The 21,532-nt window shown below is 36.0% G+C and overlaps 1 protein-coding gene across 5 annotated transcripts in view; it reads right to left on the bottom strand.

Annotated features, from left to right (window-relative positions):
- Positions 1-315: 315 nt before the first annotated feature.
- Positions 316-21,532, bottom strand: part of SLAIN1 (SLAIN motif family member 1) — a 65,885-nt gene continuing 44,668 nt past the window's right edge. For all 5 annotated transcript variants that reach the window (XM_031001387.3, XM_031001388.3, XM_031001389.3 and 2 more), the window contains 5 exons: positions 20,411-20,560; positions 17,976-18,317; positions 11,172-11,327; positions 3,431-3,713; positions 316-1,400 (listed from right to left, as the gene is read on the bottom strand). In XM_031001387.3, coding sequence (XP_030857247.1) covers positions 1,325-1,400; positions 3,431-3,713; positions 11,172-11,327; positions 17,976-18,317; positions 20,411-20,560 — 1,007 coding nt within the window. In that variant the 3' untranslated portion in view covers positions 316-1,324. The remainder of the gene's footprint in view (positions 1,401-3,430; positions 3,714-11,171; positions 11,328-17,975; positions 18,318-20,410; positions 20,561-21,532) is intronic.

Here is a 21,532-nt window from a genome sequence, read left to right as displayed (position 1 = left end):
TCTCCACTGACAATGTTCATCTGTAAATGTGTTTCTCAGCAACATGCTGTGTGAGTTTTAGTGGCCTCTTTAAATGGACCTAAACCTCACTGTAAAACTACCTAACTAAAACTAATGTAAGAAAAATCATACATTTCTTATCAGGAGTACTTGGGAAAAGAAGAATGATTTTACAAATGTGAATATTCTAAGTCTACCTGCTTGAGATATAAATGCCCTGCACAAGAACAGAGTAACAATAACCATTTTCACAATTGTAGTGAAACACATGTGTAGTTACACTGTTTATGCTGCACATTCATGCATGACCTGATATTGCTGAAATAGAGTCTTTATTTCTGAACATTCCAAAACAGCAGTGTACACAGTAACAAATATTAAGTTATATGCCATAAGAAAGCATTCATTAGTGCAAATGGATTTTGTAAAAGGTCTATCAAAAAGATTTATTTGCTTTAAAATGCATTCATTTCCAGAAGCATTGTTAATAAAACATTACAGTTTCATCCTTCGTAATAAAGTATTGAAAATCAATTGTGGTACAGTAGCAAACATTGCAGGTATTAAGTGCAATGAGCTCATGATGCTGTTATAAATATGAAACCCATGTATGACAATAAATTAAAAATGAAAAAGACAGGACCATTTAATTCTGCTGTCTGGCTATCTCCTTGCAATGCTTCAAATTATGTTGTGCTCATTCAACACAAAATTATGTCTCTCAAATTGCATGATGTGTTTTTGCTGATATATCCCTAGAGCTAAAAAAATAGTACCTTACCACAAAAATATTTTTATGGCACAAAATTTAAGTTGTTCCATAGTGGTTCACATAGGTGTAAAAAGAAATAGGCACAAAAAATAAAATTCCTGTAAACTATAAAAAAGTAAATTTCAAAGCATACATTATAGAACCTAGTTGTCAATATGCAATGTATTAAAATACAGAACATGTAATGGAAAGATGTTTAGAACACGTGAGTAAATTGAACAAGTTACTTTAAAAAACTCATATGGCAAAGCATTATTGATACATCTTAATTCTCTCAAAAAGTATTCAGGTACAGAGCAGTTCTACAAAAACTTCCTAGATCTAAGTGTCACAATACTGCAACCATGGGTTTGAGAATGTTGCAGTATCTCAGGCAAATATTTAAGTGCAATAATTAGTCTCTGGTGACTGGTCCATTGAGAAACAATGCAGTAAATATATTAAAACACAAAAGGGAAAGAATATCCCAACATCCACTGCTACCCAGCCAGCTAGGTAACACAACCCTCATTTTTACTTCTTTCCCATTTTTCAGGGGTACATAAAACTGCATTAGTAGCAACCATCTCTCCAATTTCCATCCCTCAGAGTGCTGAGTGAAGACAGAGGCTTTGGAGGCTGAAGAAAACTAAAAAGAGACAAGAAAAACAGAGAGAGAGATTGTTAATAATCCTGTGAGTCACATCACTCACTCTGACCTACTCTCCCATCTATGTTCTTCCACTGCAGTAATGAGAAGCCACTGGCACCATCTCAAGTGTACCTTGTGGTTCACACTTACGGGTCTTCACTGCATGCTTATCTCAAAGAGCCCCAGTTCATGGCAAAGTGTCATGCATGTTGTATTTGCACAAGTAAATTTGCAACATAAATAAAGGGGCCAATACCCTTAACGTATAAAACATATTTTAAAGTAAGAAAAATATAGGCTCCTGGCTAGAAAAATGACCTAAAAACATAAATGGTTACTCTGTTGAATACAAACAGCAAATGAATATGAAGACATTTTCAAAACCTTATTAGTAATTGAAGATTTGCCTATCATATTCGCAAAACATTTAAAAAGAATCTTTGGCTGAGTGCAGTGGCTCACATCTATAATCCCAACACTTTGGGAGGCTGAGGCAGGAGGAAAACTTGAGGCCAGGAATTCAAGACCAGCTTGGGCAACATAGCAAGACCCTGTCTCCACAATTTTTTTTTCAAATTATCTGGGAGTGGTGATATGCACTGTAGTCCTAGCAAGGCAGGAGGATCACTTGAGCCCAGGAGTTTGAGGTTACAACAAGCTACAACCATACCACTGCACTCCAGCCTGGGCAAAAGAGCAAGACCCTGTCTCTAAAAAAAATAGATAAAATAAAAAATTTAACTTTAAAAAAATTAAAAAGAATAATACCTAGCATTTGCTTAAGTTTGGGGAAATAGACCATCTCACATTGTCTAGCAGTGACCTTTCCAAGAGTTTAGTTTGGAGACACATAGTCAAGGATAAATGTATGGTCTATAATAACCATATACATCAAATAATGTGATTCTAGTCAGCCATCAGCATGATGACACAGCTCTGCATTTACAAAGCAGAATAAGCCAAAACTTACTGAATAAATAAACATGTACTAAAATTATTTCTATCTGGCAGTAGGATTATGGGTCAGTCTTTACTTTTCTGTTTTTCAATAGTTTCTGTTTTTCGAAATTTGTTGTTGATCTGAGCATTTATTACTTCTAAACAAACAAAACAAAACTATTTATATATCCATAAATGCATAAAGACAGAAAAAAATTGCTTGTTCCACCTCTTTCAAACTTTTTACTATGGTTTCCTCCTTCTCCTCCTTCATATCCTAATTTATTGAAAGAGCTGTCTGTATTTATTGTCTTTATTTCCTCATCTACCAATCTCTCCTCAAACCACTTTTATGGATTTTTAATATAAGATACTCCATGATATCCAGTTCAAGAAGGGAACATCATGACCAAGAGCTAGACTAAACGTCCTTTGAAGTACTCTGAAACTTTGAAGGGAAAAAAAAAATTTCTACCTGGACCATACTGAACTTACCAACATAAGCTGATAAAGCCCCAGGTGAATGTCATTAAGATGCTTTTCAAACCATAAATGTGTGGGAGGAGGGTGTGCGTGTGCACATACGCCTGACACATTTTTCCATATTTTGATTAAAAATGACTGATTCAACAAATATTTGAGATCCTACCTGTATTGGGCATAGTTCTTGGCATCGGGGATACACAGCAATGAACCAAAGAGTCAACTTCCCCCCGCCCTACAATTTTTGGATAGAGCTGCCATCTGAGCAAAGACCTAAGGGAGGCACAGAGCAAGCCATGCAAATAACTTGGGAGCAGAAAGCTACAAAAGCTCTGGAGACAGAGCTTATCTGGTAAAAGCAAAAGCAAAGAGTGTCTTAGGAGTGACAGTGATGAGGGAGTAAGGGAAGAAAATGACATCAGAGAGAAGGGGACCTGACCCACATAGGGATATCCATCACTTTTCAAAGGGAGGAGAGCACAAGTCAGGCCATAAAGGGTAGTGTCTTACTAAGGTTCAAGTGAGCCAAAGGAAAAGTCAGCGTGTGTCTAGAGCAGTTTCTAGTTCCAAACTGCAAATGAAGTTATGCAAATACACACTCTTACCTTCTAACAGGTTGTGCAATTTTGCTTCGAGGCAGGTTACTCCCATTTATTGCCAACGAAGGTCTTGGGAGTGCACTGCGACCCATTATCCCAGAAGCTGCAGCTTTGTTCGGTGTGGGGATTCCTGTGTTGGAATACAGCTGTAAGCCATTTGATAAAGGCATGTTACTGCTGCCTTGAACAGTTGGACTCACATAGGCTGTGGCTTTAAGAGGTTGTCGGATAGACACTGGGAAATGCCCCACGCTGTGGACTCTGTGTTGAAGCTGTCCCGGTGATGGAACTAGAAGAGAAAATGATATTCACATGAGCAAGCTTCTACCACTATCCAACTTAGGAAATATGTGTTATTTTCAGAAGAGTCCATTATGCCTGAGAGTACAATATACACAGGAGGAGATAAATGGAATATAGGTTCCAGACAGCACTGAGTAATGGAAAATTCTAATCCTTGACAAAGATCTCCTGGTCTGTCCATCAGCCACATTTTGGAGTGCCTGGCTAAATGCAGAAGCCAGTTCTAAGCACAGCCTCCTTTCCTTTACAAATGTGATGATGTCTGAGTTCTTACAAGAGAAAGTCTTCCCCGCTTGCTTGCTAGACATTAGGATTTCTTGATGCTTGCTTTGGTGGTGGTTCCATGAAAATGAAATGAGGAGATACTTTAATAGTTGTAATTACAGAAAAGAAGACAAGGTGGTATCTGTAGGTACAAACAGTTTATTACAGATATATTCCTTAAATAATATTCATTATGTCATTTATCTATCTGAGTTGCTGGGCATTATTACATTTATAATAGTAGCAAAACCTATAAAATGAAGGGCACTGGGAACTCTCTGGATAAGAACCCTTAAAAATTTCATCAATATACTGATCCAACTTTGTGTATCATTTCACATTAAAAGTAACAAACTGGTAGGCAGAAGTTTTTAAATTTTTTAATCCCTTTCTCCAAGGAAAACAATCAAATTTAATAGAAACTTATGCACAGAATTCTGCTTACATACTAACTACCCAAGCCTTTGCTGCCTAGTACTTGCAACATGGTTAAACATGGACATAACCTGTTTTCTAAAACAGTTGAATTTACTTAATCATGAAATATATAAATACTTTTTTGAAATAAATATAAAGGGGAAAAGGACCCAAAAAAGTATCTATGGTTTTATTTATCATCTCTTGAAAATATTTCCTTAAAAATAGTTTTTCCTTAACTTTTTTTTCCTTAAAAAATGTGCTTAATTATACAAGGCAAAATCTATACACAGAAATACTGATACATGTGCTATCAAAAAGATAACACATCATGATCAAGCAGGTTTCATCCCAGGGATATAGAAATGGTTTAACATAGGCCAATCAGTAAATGTGGTACATCACATAAACAGAATTAAAAACCAAAACTATATGATCATCTCAACAGATACAAAAAAGCATTTGATAAAATCCAGCATCCCTTTACAATAAAAACCCTCAACAAAACAGGCATAGAAGGGACTTACTTCAAAGTAATAAAAGCGATATATGACAAACCCATAGTCAACATCATATTGAACGAGGAAAAGTTGAAAGCATTTCCCCTGAGAAATGGAACAAAACGTCCTTCACAACAATGTCCACTTTCGCCATTTCTAGTCAACATAACACAGGAAGTCCTAGCCAGAGTACTTATAGAAGAGAAAGAAATAAAGGGCATCCAAATTGGAAAAGAGGATGTCAAACTGTCACTGTTTACCAATATGATTAGATACCTAGAAAACCCTGAAGATTCATCCAAAAAGCTCCTAGATCTGATAAATGGATTCGGTAAAGTCTCAGGATACAAAATCAATGTACACAAATCAGTAGCACTGCTGTATACCAACAACAACCAAGCTGAAAATTAAATCAGGAACTCAATCCCTTTTACAACATCTGTAAAAAATAAAATAAAATACTTAGAAATATACTTAACCAAGGAGGTGAAAAATCTTACAAGGAAAACTACAAAACACTGTTGAAAGAAATCACAAATGACACAAACAAAACACATCCCATGCTCATGAAATGGAAGAATCAATACTGTGAAAATGACCATACTGCCCAAAGCAATCTACAAATTCAATGCAATTCTATCAAAATACCATCATCATTCTTCACAGAACTAGAAAAAACAATCCTAAAATTCATATGGAACCAAAAAACGGCCCACAAAGCCAAAGCAAGACTAAGCAAAAAGAACAAGTCTAGAGGCACCACATTAACTGACTTCAAATTATACTACAAGGCTATAGTTACCAAAACAGCATGGTACTGCTATAAAAATAGGCATATCGACCAATTGAACAGAATAGAGAACCCAGAAATAAACCCTAATACTTACAGCCAACTGATCTTCAATAAAGCATACAAAAACATAAATTGGGGAAAGGACACGCTATTCAGTAAATGGTGCTGGGAAAACTGGCAAGCCACATGTAGAAGAATGAAACTGAGTCCCTACCTCTCACCTTATATAAAAATCAATTCAAAATGGATCAAAGACTTAAATATAAGACCTGAAGCCATAAATATTCTAGAAGATAATATTGGAAAAATTATTCTGGACATTGGCTTAGACAAAGAAATCATGACTAAAATCCCAAAAGCAAAGGCAACTCAAACAAAAATAAATAAATGGGACCTAATTAAACTAAAAAGCTTCTGCACACCAAAATAAATAATCAGTGAGTAAACAGATAACTCAGAGTAGAAAAAAATATCTGCAAACTACGCATCTGATAAAGGACTAATAGCTAGAATCTACAAGGAACTCAAATAAATCAACAAGAAAAAAAAACAACTAATCCCATCAAAAAGTGGGCTAAGAGCATGAATTGACATTTCTCAAAAAAAGATACACAGCCAATAGACAAATGAAAAAATGCTCAACATCACTAATCACTAGGGAAATGTAAATTAAAACCACAATGAGATACCACCTTACCCTGCAAGAATGGCCAGAATGCAAGAATTAGAAAGTCAAAAACAATAGATTCGGTGTGGATGTGGCAAAAAGGGAACACTTTTACACTGCTGGTGGGAGTGTAAATTAGTAGACCCACTATGGAAAACAGTATGAAGATTCCTTAAAGAACTAAAAGTAGAATTACCATTTGATCCAGCAATCCCACTACTGGGTATCTACCCAAAGGAAAAGATGTCATTATTTGAAAAAAAGACACACGCATACGCATGTTTATAGCAGCAGCATTTGCAACAGCTTAGATATAGAACCAACCTAAGTGCCCATCAACCAACGGGTGGATAAAGAACTGTGGTATATATACACCAAGAAATACTACTCACCCATAAAAAGGAACAAATTAATATTCTGCAGCAACTTTGATGGCGCTAGAGGCCATTATTCTAAGTGAAATAACTCAGGAGTGGAAAAGTAAATATCGTATGTTCTCTCATGTAAGTGGGAGCTTAGCTATGAGGATGTAAAGGCATAAGAATGAGATAATGGACTCTGGGGACTTGTGGGGAAGTCTGGGAGGGTGGTGAGGGATAAAAACTACATATTGGGTACAGTGTACACTGCTTCGTTAACAGGTGCACCAAAATCTCAGAAATCACCACTAAATAACTTATCCATGTAACCAAAAACCAGCTATACCCCAAAAACTATTGAAATAAGAAAAAAAAAGAAATGTTGATACATGTGTATGGTAGTCAAAAAGCTTTATAAAAATAAAGTCTATATAAGATCCTCCCTTAGGTGTGTTCCCATTTAGCTTTGTGACACAGCAAAGTTCTCTTGGTTGACGAATCATCTCTAAGATTCTTTCTAATCAATTCTGTAATGCCTTAATTTGCTGGTTTTTAACCATGCAAATTTTTAATATACTAGTTCAGCAACTGTAACAAGTCTACTGCACTAACACAAGATGTTAATAATAGGGGAAACTAGGAAGATACAGAGGGTGAGGGATTACATGGGAATTCTTTGTACTTCCTGTTCAATTTTTCTATAAACTGAAAACTGCTCAAAAAAAGTGTTAATTTTTTAAAAACCTTCAACACGTGAATTTGGCTCAATTTCTTCTGAAGCATAATATACATAAAATACATACATCTTAAGTCTACGGCTCAGTGAATTTTCAAAGTGAATATGTTCATGTAACCACTAATCATATCAAGATAAAAAGCATCACCAGCACCTTACAATGCTCTCTCAAGCCTCTTCCTCGTCAAAACTCCCCCAAAGGTAAGTGTTATTCCCACTTTTATCACAACAGACTGTTGTTCCCTATTTTGAGCTTCCTAATAGACTTATTAGTATGTTAACCTTTTAACTGGCTTCTTTCACTCGACACTTTGTCTGTGAGATTCACTTGTGTTGCTGTATTACTAGGCAGTATTCCATTGTATAAATGTGATTATTCCCCTGATGGCAGAAAGCTAGGTTATTTCTAATTTGGGGTTTTATGAACCTCCCTGAACATGTTTTGGTGATCATATGCACTCATTATGTTGGGTAACTATTAGGAGATATTAATTTAGCAAAGTTGCTGGATTCAATATCAAAACACAAAAATCAATTATATTCAAAATACCAGCAAACTAGTAGAAACTGAAAGAAACCTGAGGAAATACTATTTATAAAAATACTACTTATTAAAAATCACAATACCTAGAAATTAATTTAACTATAGAAACATAAAACCTCTATATAGAAAGCTACAAAACTTCACTGATATTAAAGACCTGAGTCAATGAAGGACTATTACATATTAATGGATGCAAAGACTTAATATTGTTAAGATCTTCCAAAAATTGATCTGCAGAGTCAATGAAATGCCAACCAATTTCATTTGAAATGAAATTACAGAACAGTTTATTCAGGAATAGAGTCCTACTATCTCTCCTACATGTAACATATATAACCACCCTTGATTTAAAAAAAAACACATAAGAGAAACTAGTTAGAATTAATAGGCATAATCCTAATTTTACAACTGAGAAAACAAGACTGAGAAAGAATACTTAACTTTCCAAAGAATTTATGATTAAGAAAAGACCCAAAACCAGGTCTTTGACTACAACTGTGTTCCTCCTTCTATACTTGCAGCCTTTCCAACTCTCTATCCTACCTCTGTTCTTTCCAGAAAGCAAAATGGCCCAGAACCAGAAATTGTCATAAGAACTTAGAATGCATAAAGAACAGTGGCTTAGAATGCTCAGAAATGAAAGTAAATGAGAACATAATCTTAAGATTTGAAACAAAAGTAATGAGAGTCCTCCTTCTCCTACACATTAATATTCTTCTTGGGGGCTTTCTCTCAGTATTATGCTTGACTTAGAAATGATGATTTTTATATTTTCCTCATTGCTTTTACATGCATGAATTGGAATCTACTACAAAGAGGATGTTCCCCTCTATTTATCCAATTAAGTATGAACCCATGCATATTTATTTTATTCCATCAGTTATAATCCATTACTATAATTATTTACTCTGTGGCTCAAACTGCCCCAAATTTGGCCATTAGGAGGTTCCTTCAACTTGGTTCCTGTATCCTTTTGACATTTTCCCGTCATTTTGGGGGCACTTCAATCAAGGCTGAAAATTCTTTGCAGTGTACATTCTATTTTGGGCTACATACATTTTTCTGGCACTCAAATCTGCTACTAATACACATTGAGTTGGAGTCAACAAAAATTCCTAATTGTTACTATATTTGCTATTCTCCAAACTGTATTTCTCCCCTCCCACACTTACACTATTGATTTTTTTTTTTCTTTTTTCAAGACAGGGTCTCATTCTATCTATTGCCCAGGCTGGAGTGCAGTGGTGCAATCTTGGCTCACTGCAGACTCAACCTCCCAGGCTCAAGTGATCCTCCTACCTTGGCCTTCCCAGTAGCTAGGACTACTGACATGTGCCACCATGCCTGGCTAATTTTTGTATTTTTTGTAGAGACGGGGTTTCATCATATTGTCTAGGCTGGTACGTTACTGATTTTTGTAATTCAGACATAGAATTGTATATTTCTATCAGCTAAATTTCTTCATGACACATTTGGCCCATTCTCCTAACCTCCTGACATAAAATGAGTTGTTAGTCCTCTCGGTTTCTACTATTGGCAAATTTCATAGGTTGTTTAAGTGTCCTTATACAAGTCATTGGTTCCAAATATTTAATAGGTCAAGCCTTAACATAGAATCCTGTGGCATTCATTCAAGCATTCACTGAGAGTTCCTTATGTTCTGGCAATACGTCAGGCACTGGGAACAGAAAATCAAATAAATGATGGCCCAAGCCCAGAGGGAGCTTACAATCTAGTAAGGAAGACAAACATATTAATAGTAAAACATGGTACATTGAATAACAGAGGTAAGCACCGAAAATCTAATCCACTCTAGCATTGTTTGGGGGGTATTTGAGAAAGTGTGTTAGGGTGATTAAGTAAGCAATGAAGACTTCCAAAGGCATGGTATTTGGACTGTATTATAAAAGTAAACAGGAGTAAACTGAACGAAGAAGGAAAAGGAAGAATGCTAGGCAGAGAAGAACAGCACGTGGAGCTAGAATATGATAGCAGTTAAAAGCTCTGGGAGTAACCAGACCTAGGTCTGCCTCTCTGCTCTTCCATCTGCATGGCCTTAGACAAACTGTTCCTTAACCTATCAGAACTGTTTCCTCTTCCACGAAATAAGAATGGCAGTAGAAACTAATTCATAGAGTTGTTGGTAGAACTAAATAAGATAATGAATATAAACTAGTTAGCACAGTTCCTTGTACAGAGTAAATGATGTCACTTGGTTGTTAGGAACTAAAACATAAAGAAATGAAAGATCGCTGCATGTTAGGGAGATACAACCTGACACCTAAAACTAAGTTTGAGGGAGAAAAGCTACAAACCATTTTGGATGCAGACTTAAAACATCCGGTTGATGACTCCTGGCCAGTACACTCAGAACATGCTCAGCCTCCCAAGTTTGGGCATTTTTATGAATACTGGTAATATGACCTTGTGCCTTCCTCCTGGAAGTCAGTGTAAGACTTAACTGCAACAACCCATATAGACAGCATGAGTAGGAACGGGAGGATGCCGAAGCAGCACATCCCCACATAAAGTGAAGATACACAGCACCAGGCCTAATGCTCACTGTGTTGCTCACTGCTGGGTAAAACATAGAAAGTAAGTAACAGAATGTGGGGTAAGCTAAAATAGAGTGGACAAAAACTACTTTAGACACTCTAAAATATAACTTCATTTAGGGGGAAAAAGACAAAAGTATGCACAGGTGAAAAACAAGACAAAAGGAACGGCTAAACAGAATTAAGTGTGCTTATTCAGGTAGACAGCTAGAAGGAGGAGGATCTGCAAGGAAAACAATTTTTGTATGATGAGTGGATAAATCAATCACCATGTAGTGCTTCTACTATCCTAGGATATAAAGGACTACAAATAATTTACTATTATTATACAAATAACAATTTACTATTATTAATTGATACCACAGGCACTGGTAAGTAATTGATACCACAGGCACTGGTAAGTTGAATAGTAAATATACTATTTGAATAGTAAAAATACTATTCAACTCTAATGGTGAAATAAAAAAATAAGTTACACGGCGAGGAAAAAAGTTTAGTGTTCTTTCAAGTAAATATAAAGAAATAAAACAGATATTTTCCTTACAATTAAAAATTATAAAAAATTATACAATTATACAATATATAATTATATCAAATAATTATACTCACTACAAGATTGTATTCTTGAAATTCCATTTCCAGCTCCATGCAAGCTTGAGTCAAAACTCTGACTATTTCGCACGGTGACTGGAGAACTAACATTGCTACTAATGGCAGTTGTACTTGGCATCCGGGCTAGGTTAGGCATACTTCTTCGGAGCTTATCTGGAAAAGAATTTTACTAAGTTAAAAATGACAGATGTTATGCAACCAAAGTACTAGCTTTCAAAAGCAAATAACAAAAGTCATATTGTGCTCAATAATAAATAAAAATTATTACATGTTGATGATCAAGCTTTCTAACCTATTATACAGGAAAACACCCTTCCCAACCAGAAGGGTTCCCACCAAATAAGCATGTGTGATGGTTAATATTGAGCGCCAACTTGATTGGATTGAAGGATGTAAAGCATTGCTCCTGGGTGTGTCTGTGAGGGTGTTGCCAAAGGAGATTAACATTTGAGTCAGTGGACTGGAAGGGGTAGACCCACCCTCCATCTGGATAGGCACCATCTAATCAGCTGCCAGCATGGCTAGGACAAAAGCGCAGAAGAATGCAGAAGGAGCAGACTTCACCTTTCTCCTGTGCTGGACGCTTCCTACCCTCGAGCATCAGACTCCAAGTTCTTCAGCTTGTGGACTCTTGGACTTACATCACTGGTTTGCCAGGAGCTCTCAGGCCTTTGGCCACAGACTGAAGGCTGCACTGGCGGCTTCCCTACTTTTGAGGATTTGGGACTCCGACTGTCTTCCTTGCTCCTCAGCTTGCAGACAGCCTATCATGGGACCTCACCTTGTGATCGTGTGAGTCAATACTCCTTAATAAATGCCCCTTCATATATACATTTATCCTATTAGTTCTGTCCCTCCAGAGAACCCTAACTAATACAATGTGTTAAAGGAGAACAAGACTTCTATAAAAAGACATAGGGACTAGCTAAGCAGTTAGCTATCTGTTCCTATTCAATAAGTGGCTAAAACTATATTTAAAAAGTTAGAAAATAATCTTATAGCCATTAAATTTACCAAAACAACCCTAGAAATTAAGTTACATTCTTAAAAAAAAAAAAAAAAGAACCCTAGAAGAATCAAAACCAACATTTACTGAATCTTTTGCTACCATATCAAAATGGAACAAATTAATAAAATTCAAACTTCAGATGTCTTGAAATATCCACTCATCACATTAACATGACCACATTAATCTCTGGAAAGTTTTAACTTTCATGAGTACGCCACCAAATGTTTGCAGATAAAAGACCAAGAGAATGCTTCAATTTTTTTGCCTTGCTAAGTTCATCTTCTGCCACCAAGAGGCAGCAGAGAGTCACATACAGATCTCAATGTTGAGATGTGTGAAATAACACATGTGAAATAAGCCAGCCACAAGACCACAACTCTATGAGACACTTTTTCCTTGATCAATACACATCCCCTCAAAACTAAAGTACCTATGTCAGGTCATTTCAACTGAAAAAAAAAAGCATATATACGAGTACTAAGCCATAACTAATTCAAGGACAAAACTAATTCAAGTACTGAATTCATTTCTTTCTCCCCTTCACACACTACTCCTTCTGCATTACTTGGATCCATAAATTGTAGCCCTTTCCAGCACATTACCTAATCCAAAAGTCTGGGAGTCTCCCAAGATTCACCTTCTCTTTGCACCATACTTTCCAAGTCCTGTTAATTCTGCCTCATAAACATTTAGTGAATCTTCCACTACCACCTAGTTCTTACCTCATTATTGATCACTTACATTTTCACAAAATTCTCTTAATTGGTCTCCATGTACCCTTGTGTCTTGTTTCTCCCATCCATCTCCCATACAGCCGATTCCACTTTTCCTAGAGCACAGCACGCATCACCCACTTGCTGAAATCCCTCCAACTCCTCAATTCCTCCCCTGCTCCTTCTTCTGAAAGGCCAAGCTCCTGAGCACAGCCCAGATGAGGGCTTCAAGGCCCAGGCTCTTTATACTTCTCCAGCCTGGCCTCTCAGCCTGCTCCCCGACCACAGGGGAGAACTCTCTCATACCTGTGAGCAGGCTGGTCCCTCCATGTGGACACCTAACCTCACTTTGGAGAAGGAACAAATGAACAAGGGAACAAACATCTATTGTGTTTACACTAAATACCAGACACTCTGTGAGCTGTTGGGGATACCACAGTGTATTAGGCAGATACAGTCCCGAGTCTCATTGAGTTTATAGTCAAGATTTATGGTCTAGGTTTATAGTCTAGACCAGTGCTTCTCAATCCTTCCCCACCCATTGTTGATCCTAAAGAGAAAATCTAAAATAAATTTAATTAAACTTAAAATTAAATTTTTTCCCAAATAAAATAAATATTAAAGATTAACATTTTGATAGGGGTAAACCATGGAAGATCATAAATCATTGTAATATCTGAAATTTTTTTCACCCCTCCAACTTACAAGATATTTTTATCTTTATTGATATATACCGCAAAACACTAAACTGCACATATCAGAGCATTCAATCTTGTGGTCATTTTCTTTCAAGCAAAACCAGAAAATAACGATATACTTGAATACTAATCCAAAAGGCATTCAAGTCAAAATCAAACTCAGCTCTTCTTATTCCCCTTTCATACACTACTCCTTTGACATTACTAATACCTATTAAATGTTGCCATGTCCAGCAATTTTTGCTCCCTTGGGGTGGAAAAGGCAGAAGATTAAACAAGCACAATAAGTATACTTAGATAATATGTATAATAAGAAAGCATAAAAAATTGTAGAGAGTGCTATGGTAGAAAGCACAAAAGAATATTTTACTCATGTGGCTCTTACTAATACTTTAAGAATTGGCACAATTATCCCCACCATAGAGAAGCTTTTCTATGGACTTCCCAGCTGGAAGTATCTACCTCTCACACATTACTTTCTGTGTGTAGTTCTAGAGTAAGGATGCTCAAATATTGCCACTGACTGTTAGATTCCTTGGAAATTTTCCTCATTATCTTCTTGATGCCTATTTTTAACAATCATACGTCTCGTATTCCCAAATTCCTATTAAAGTTCCCAGCCTCACAGAGCAGGTACTTTATATATCAGCAAATATTATGTGTATGATTTGGCAGACAGTGTGTAGTAAGAAGCGAGGAATTAGAAGGATTCATCTCTACATAATCTTAGTGGCCATATCTAGATCTTTTGACTATTACAAAAACTGGTGTAAAAAAGTCAGCCTCTATCAGCACTAGACTATTTTCACTATACATATTTCCAATACATATATTTTTAAGCAGCAGGGAGGCACAGGAACATAATTACATGCTACTGAGAAAATTAATTGAGCTTCTATATTTCTTTTTAAAATCTCTCTCCAACTATTTACTATAATAGTTTTCATACATATAGAAATGTTAAAAAATAATATCATAAACACCTGTTTTTCCACCTGGCTATACTGGTTGTTTCCATTTTGCCATATTTAATTCATCTCCACATGTACTTTTGTTTGCTTTGCTAAACAAGATAAAACTTCAGACATCTTGACACTTTAAATGCATATTGATCTCCTGAGAAAATTCTATAGAATCACAACACTGTAATCACATGTAAACAAATTAACAATATCATATGATAATCTGCATACAAAATTTTTCAGACATCCCAAGAATATCTTTCATAAGCTTTTTCCTCTAAACCACGATCCAATCAAGGTCCATACGTTACATTTGGCTATGCCTCTAATCTGTGTTAGTCTTTAAAACCAATCTTTACTCATATTTAAGCAACAAGTCAGTTTCACAAAGCTTTAATCTTGAAATATGCTCTTAAAAATAAGGTTTTCCAAGTGTAAATATTTAGGACACTATTCCCCTTGGAACAAAGCTGTGATCTCCAACTTGTGTCAGACCATCTGGAAATGAGGTACATTTCCTGTCAAACAATGTGGAATGTTTTAATAACCACATATTCTTTAAAGTTCAGGGAACCAAAAGTAATGTTCTATTTCTATCTTCACAAGAAATCAGCAGTTTAATCTTCAAGGGCTGAGATGCAGCAGGAAACTGGAAGAATAGACCAAGTAAAGAATTCAAATGAGCTTGCTCACATTAAAGAGGCAGCAAGACTCACCACTCTATGAACAAAGACTCAGGAATCTTTAGGACTAAAGGAGACACTCATTGTCCACCAAACAGCTAGATCTAGGCATCCAGGCAACACAGGCTCCAGGGGAGGTCCTCATGATAATAAGGACTACATCATGCCTCCAGTAACCCCTGCCATACCGTAGAATTATAAAAAAGTTGGTAAAGATTCTACAAGTTGAGTCATTTTGATATTTAGCAATTTATTCCAGTTACGCTTCTTTTAATTCTATGAATCTCAGAAATATCCCAGAAAGTTTTATGAACCATCTCTTTAAATCTAGGCAGTGTAGGAACTACAAAAGCAGTAAATATTAATATACATTTCTAGTTTATTCTCAATTATTTTAAAATGAATCAACAGTTTACAATTATTTTCTATCTATATTATTTTGATAATTTAGAAAAATATTTAATAGATTAGTTTCAAAGTTACCATTCTTATTTCAGTTTTTTGCTCAATATTCTGTAGTAACAAATGCAGGCTAGGACATCTGAATCATATGTTAATAAAAGTTTAAAAACAAAAGGGGAGAAGACAACCTTTATTCAGCACATCCACTCCAGGCTACATGCAATGTAACATTCATTATTTCATTTATTCCTTATAATATATTTAGGTGGAGAAAATGTGTACCAGATGGTTTGGTGTGAAATTATACCTAAGTTTCCTAAGAGATAGATATCATCTTGTCCACATTTTAGTTAGGGAAACCGAACCTTAGAGAGTTGAGAAACACAGGATCTACTGGACTTCAGAGCCTCTGCTCTCAACCATTAAGCTAATTAGTCAGAAGTCATATCCAGAAAATTGCCTTTGTATTCCATTTTTCTTGTATTGTGAAAACTAGACATTTTAGGCAAAATAAAACTACCATAAAGGGACCTAAACTGTGATATGTCTCCACTTTCCTGTGAAGAATATCCCAGCACAGGATTCACAGAAACCTAATCCTTTTCAAACGGTGTTTGATGGAAGTGAATACCACTTTTCTGAGGTGCAACAAACAGCTAGGTGGAGAAAAATGATCCCATCGACAATATCAATCAAGATGCAGCGCTAGCATCTGCTTGGCAACTTGACTACGATGTTCTAAAACACTTAAGTAAAAAAAAAAAAAAAAAAAAAAAAAAAAGCTTTAGAGAAATGACTCTAGGTGCCCTCTCAATTTTAATAAGATGTTATGACTTCCACTAAGCACATGGAATACATTGTCTTCCTGATGCTATGAGCTTTAATATGTTAGTCATGATGACATTTTTTAGCCACCACTCCTTTAAACTTGAAATCTCAAGGTAGTAAGAGAAATTACAAATACAAAATTTTAAATATTTCCAAATGATCTCTTAATTAGCATCAGCATGAATGATACAAGTATAAAGGAAGAAAGGGTAAAAACTAAATACAGGGTTATGGCTGATCACTAATACAAAATTTATATTTGGCCTATAAATATTTTTAAAAACCATTTGATCACATCTGGACCCAGCTTTGAGAAACAGTGTTATATAATAATTAAGAACTGCAATTGTATAATTATACATTATTTTTGATTGGTTTGTTTCTCCATAATATATAGAATTTATGTGTGAGGGTTCAGGTGAACATTAGTATAAAAACACAACAGGCTTAGAATATTTCATGATTGCTTCTCCCATAGTTCTTAGAAGTCAGAGTCCAACTCCTGCAAGTGTGGAAGAAAGATAAATGATGAAGAGATAGAATGAAAGAATGACACAGACAGCAACCCACCATGTTGACAAGACAGATCAATTTCCCATTAACCTGTCAAATGCTAATGGAAAGCAGCCTCCATGTTCCTGCTGCTACACAGATCTTAATTCTAGATGTCAGGAGATCAGAGGGAAAGACACATCCCAAACTTGCCTAGATCTGGCTGTGTAAGAGCAGCATCCTCTGCAAGCATCATCATTCATGCTTACAACCTCACTCTGTGCTAGGAACAGACAGTAAGAGACTGAAGGCTGTGGACAAGGTAAGGAATGACAACTCACAGACTTTGCCTCCATGGGCTTGACCACAAACTTCTCAGCTTGTACAACCCTGCCTGTGCCACAGGCACCAGCAACAATGCAGAGATGCTGCACATTTATAACTCATTCCGAGCCAGCTATGTCATGGAGGTTTTCTTGAAGCTGTGCGTTTATAAATCTGGTACACGTAATCAGAAGCCAGGCAATTAGAGACGCAAATTTAGACCAAACTGAGAAGGTCTGGAAGATGATTTTTAATCCGAGAAACATTGACCAATTATCTATATTTCTCTTAAAACCATTTCTTGGCCGGGTATGGTGGCTGTCATCCCAGCACTTTGGGAGGCTAAGGCGGGCAGATTACCTGAGGTTAGTGGTTCAAGACCAGCCTGGTCAACAGGGTGAAACCCCATCTCTACTAAAAATAAAAAATAAAAAATAAAAAATAAAAAATAAATTAGCCAGGCATAATGACACATGCCTGTACCCCGGCTACTTGGAAGGCTGAGGCAGGAGAATCGTTTGAACCTGGGAGGTGGAGGTTGCAGTGAGCTGAGATCGTGCCACTGCACTCCAACCTAGGGAACAGAGACAGACTCTGTCTCAAAAACAAAAACAAAAACACAAAAACCATTTCTTGACCACATATAAAAAAATCAAAGCATATCAAATACCAAAACAGCATACAACCTACCTCCATTGGTCCTATTTGGTTGCTGATCTGGAGTTTGGGCTTGAGGTGAATAATACTGTTGCTGCTGGTAATTATTTGAAGGAAAATACTGGGAACTGGGGCTCCTCCTACACTCCCGAATGCTGGAGAAAGTCTGTGAATGGGGAATTCCTCTTTGGAAAGGGGAACATCTTGGAAGACGAGGCTGAGGTGGTGGCAAATGATCAAATTCCTCTTCATCCTCCAGACTGTATCGGTCATATTCTTGATCACTACATGTCCCTTTTTTTCCTGAACTCAGTGACACACTGGAACTATGTCTTGATACAGATGCTGAAGTAGAAGCATAATCTTGCCTGAGACCTATAAAATAACAAATAGTACTCTAATGTATTTTGATCTAGCTAACATTTAGTTATAATTAACCAAGTATTAGATGAAAAATTGTGCCAAATAAATTACTCACAGAGACTTATTATCTTGTTCTCAAGTTTACTAAATTGACAAGTTTACCAAGACAATAATCACATTTACCTGTGAAACAGATATCTAATATTGGACAATTCTGTTTTGCAAAAAGATTGCCCCAATTCCAGTGAGGATTATATATACCTGCCACAACTAATTCGTTAATATCTATCAATTTCCCCTTTTCAAATCAAGAGATATTTTAGAAAGGGAACTTAGGAAGAAATATTCATCTCATTATCAATAGTTTGCTATGAGTTAAAACAACTAAAATCTTCAAATCTCTGCCCAAGTAGAAAGTCATTCTGCTCCCCACCCCCAACTTTTAAAGTCAAAAGGAAAGTTTAAAAGCCGAGGTACAAATATTTTCCCACAAGGTCATCTCTCTATTGTTCTTTTATGTTACTAATATTATCTCTTTCAAAGCACACTGACACCTCAATACTTCTAATAGTTTTAGGTCATCCTATAAGGTAATCATCTAAAAATAGTCAAACTACAAAGTTCTCATTATTTAACCCATTGCCAGTACTACAATTTTTTTAAAAAGTGGTCTATCCCTGACTACTTAACTTCTGAAACTGACATACAATCTTTTAGCCATATATATTTTTAGAAAGAGTATTTAAATTTGCTTTTACTAAATAATTATATAAAATAACCACTTTTCCCCTTAAAAATGTATCTTATTAAATCCTGCATAAGCATTACCATGTTTCTCATAGATGCCTTGACTAATTCTGAAAACAGGAAATTATTATGCTTAAATGATACTTGATTATTTCTACTTATGTTGGTGGAAAAGATAACTCCAAAACAAACACTCCAGTTCTGTGCCTTTTGATACCATTAATGCCCTTCAACTAGTTCACTCCCAGATAATTTTTTGTAACTTTATCGCAGAACCAGTGAAAAACTATCCTATTTCTACTTATCTACTCTTTCACAATTATTTACCTGGAGAAGTATGTCAATGCATTTTAACTGAAATTTTAAGATAACTGTAGACTCACATTCAGTGCTTAAAAAAAACAAAACTGTACACTTTGCCCAGTTTCCCCCAGTGGTAACATTGTGCAAAATTATAATAATATGACAGCCAGGGTATTGGCAGTGATATAATCCACTCATTTTATTCAGATTTTCGCAGGTGTGTGGGTGTGTGTGTGTGTGTGTGTGTGTGTCTCTGTCAGAGAGACATAGAGAGAGTATTAAGCTATATGCAATTTCATTACCTACAGGTTCAAAGATCCACCAATGAATAGTACCAACACTGCAAAAATCCTGTGTTGCCCTTTTATAACTACATCCAGCTTCGAGACCCTCTTGAGACCCTAAGCCCTATCCCTAACTCCACCAACCACTAGTCTGTCCTCTGTTCCTAACATTTTGTCATCTCAAAATGTTATATGTGTGGAATTATACAGTATGCACTCTCTTATGATCAATTTTTTTATTCACCATGATTCTCTGGAGCTTCAAGCAAGATGTTGTGTATATCAGTAGTTTGTTCCTCTTTATTGCTGAGTTATACTCCATGGTATAGATGTAACATGATTGGTTTAATCATTTACCTACTGAAGGCCATCTAAGCTAATTACAGTTTTGGGCTATAAAGGTGCTTAGAACATTCACGTGCAAGTTTTTGTGTAAACACAAATTTCCACTATTCTGGGATAAATATCCAAGAGTGCAGTTTGCTGGGCCACATGGAAGTTGCACCTTTAGTTTTTTAGGAAACTGTCCATCTGTTTCCACAGTGACAATACCAGCAATGTCCATGTATCAATGTGTTTTCATCAGACTAAGTCCTACCACCTCATGATAGTGTGAGAAGTATATAACTGGCTCCACCTAAAAAGTAGGACAGTATGAGAGAAAGAATCTAATTATTTGCCCATTACCTGGAGAGAAATGCCTGAACCTCCCCCTCTGCCTGTATATTCCAAGTGGAAGCCTCATTTTGCTAGTTTAGAAAGAACACATACTTTCTTCTTGCAGACGAGCCATGATCTGAACATCAGTGAGGTCCTGTAATTTATATCCCATGGAGATAGAATCATCCTCCAATTCTGAAGTACTCAGCTCACTGTCGATAGATGACTGGGGACTGAGCGGGGAGCCCCTGGAAGTGTAACCTGAAACACAAAGGAAATGTGTGTTCTTTCATCTGCAGGACTGATATCTATACATGCTTTACAATTCATATATAAACAGTCAGCAATTTGTCTCATGTTTTCGTGTTACAAAAATCACCAACATGTCACCATTTAATGGTCAACGTGCACATCATGTGTACACAATTCATATATACAAAACCACTTGTTCACTGTTTTCAAATTGAATTTTCACAATTTAAAAAGTCACCATGTACTATATACTTAAATTGTTAAGAGGGTAGATTTCACATTATATTTTTTATCACAATAAAAAATTCACTACTGCTAAAATCTACATCCTATTAGATATGTATATATCTAAAGGCATGGTATAAGAATATATATTCATGTATACTTTAATAATAAGACACACTTGTCTGACAGTAACTGATTATATATTTTTAAACTAAATTTTAATCTGGTCCATTTCTTAATGAGTACAAACAGCAGTGCTACAAACGGGTAAGAATATCACATCTAAAATGCACACATACATATGCAGAAATATATACAACACCCACATAATATAGACCAGAGAGTAGTCACGGGAGACTTATAGCCACCCATGAGAATAAAAAAATCAATGGCTTCAGATAAAAGAACCAAAGAACAAATAGAAGAAGGCTATAGGAATGGAATCACACCAATGCTGAGAAAAATAAGAAAATGGTGAGATCCTCATCTCATAAAAAGCCACTATGACTATTTTCTTCTACACAGCCTTAGCTAAATTTAAAAGCTACCAGAAAAAAATTTAAAAAAATAAAGACTTACAATCTTGAATAATAAAAACTACCTAAATTGTGTTTGACATTTAATTTTAAAAGCACATAAGCATTTGGAAATACAGAACTGCATGCATATACTTTTGCTAAAGAGGGAAGACTGTCTGCTACATACAATTGAGAGCAGTAGATCAATGGTGTTAGAGTACAAATTAGTGCTAGGCCT

This window comes from Gorilla gorilla, chromosome 14, assembly GCF_029281585.2.
Source record: "Gorilla gorilla gorilla isolate KB3781 chromosome 14, NHGRI_mGorGor1-v2.1_pri, whole genome shotgun sequence".
NCBI classification, from domain to species: domain Eukaryota; kingdom Metazoa; phylum Chordata; class Mammalia; order Primates; family Hominidae; genus Gorilla; species Gorilla gorilla.
This window is presented reverse-complemented; position numbering and strand designations above follow the sequence as displayed.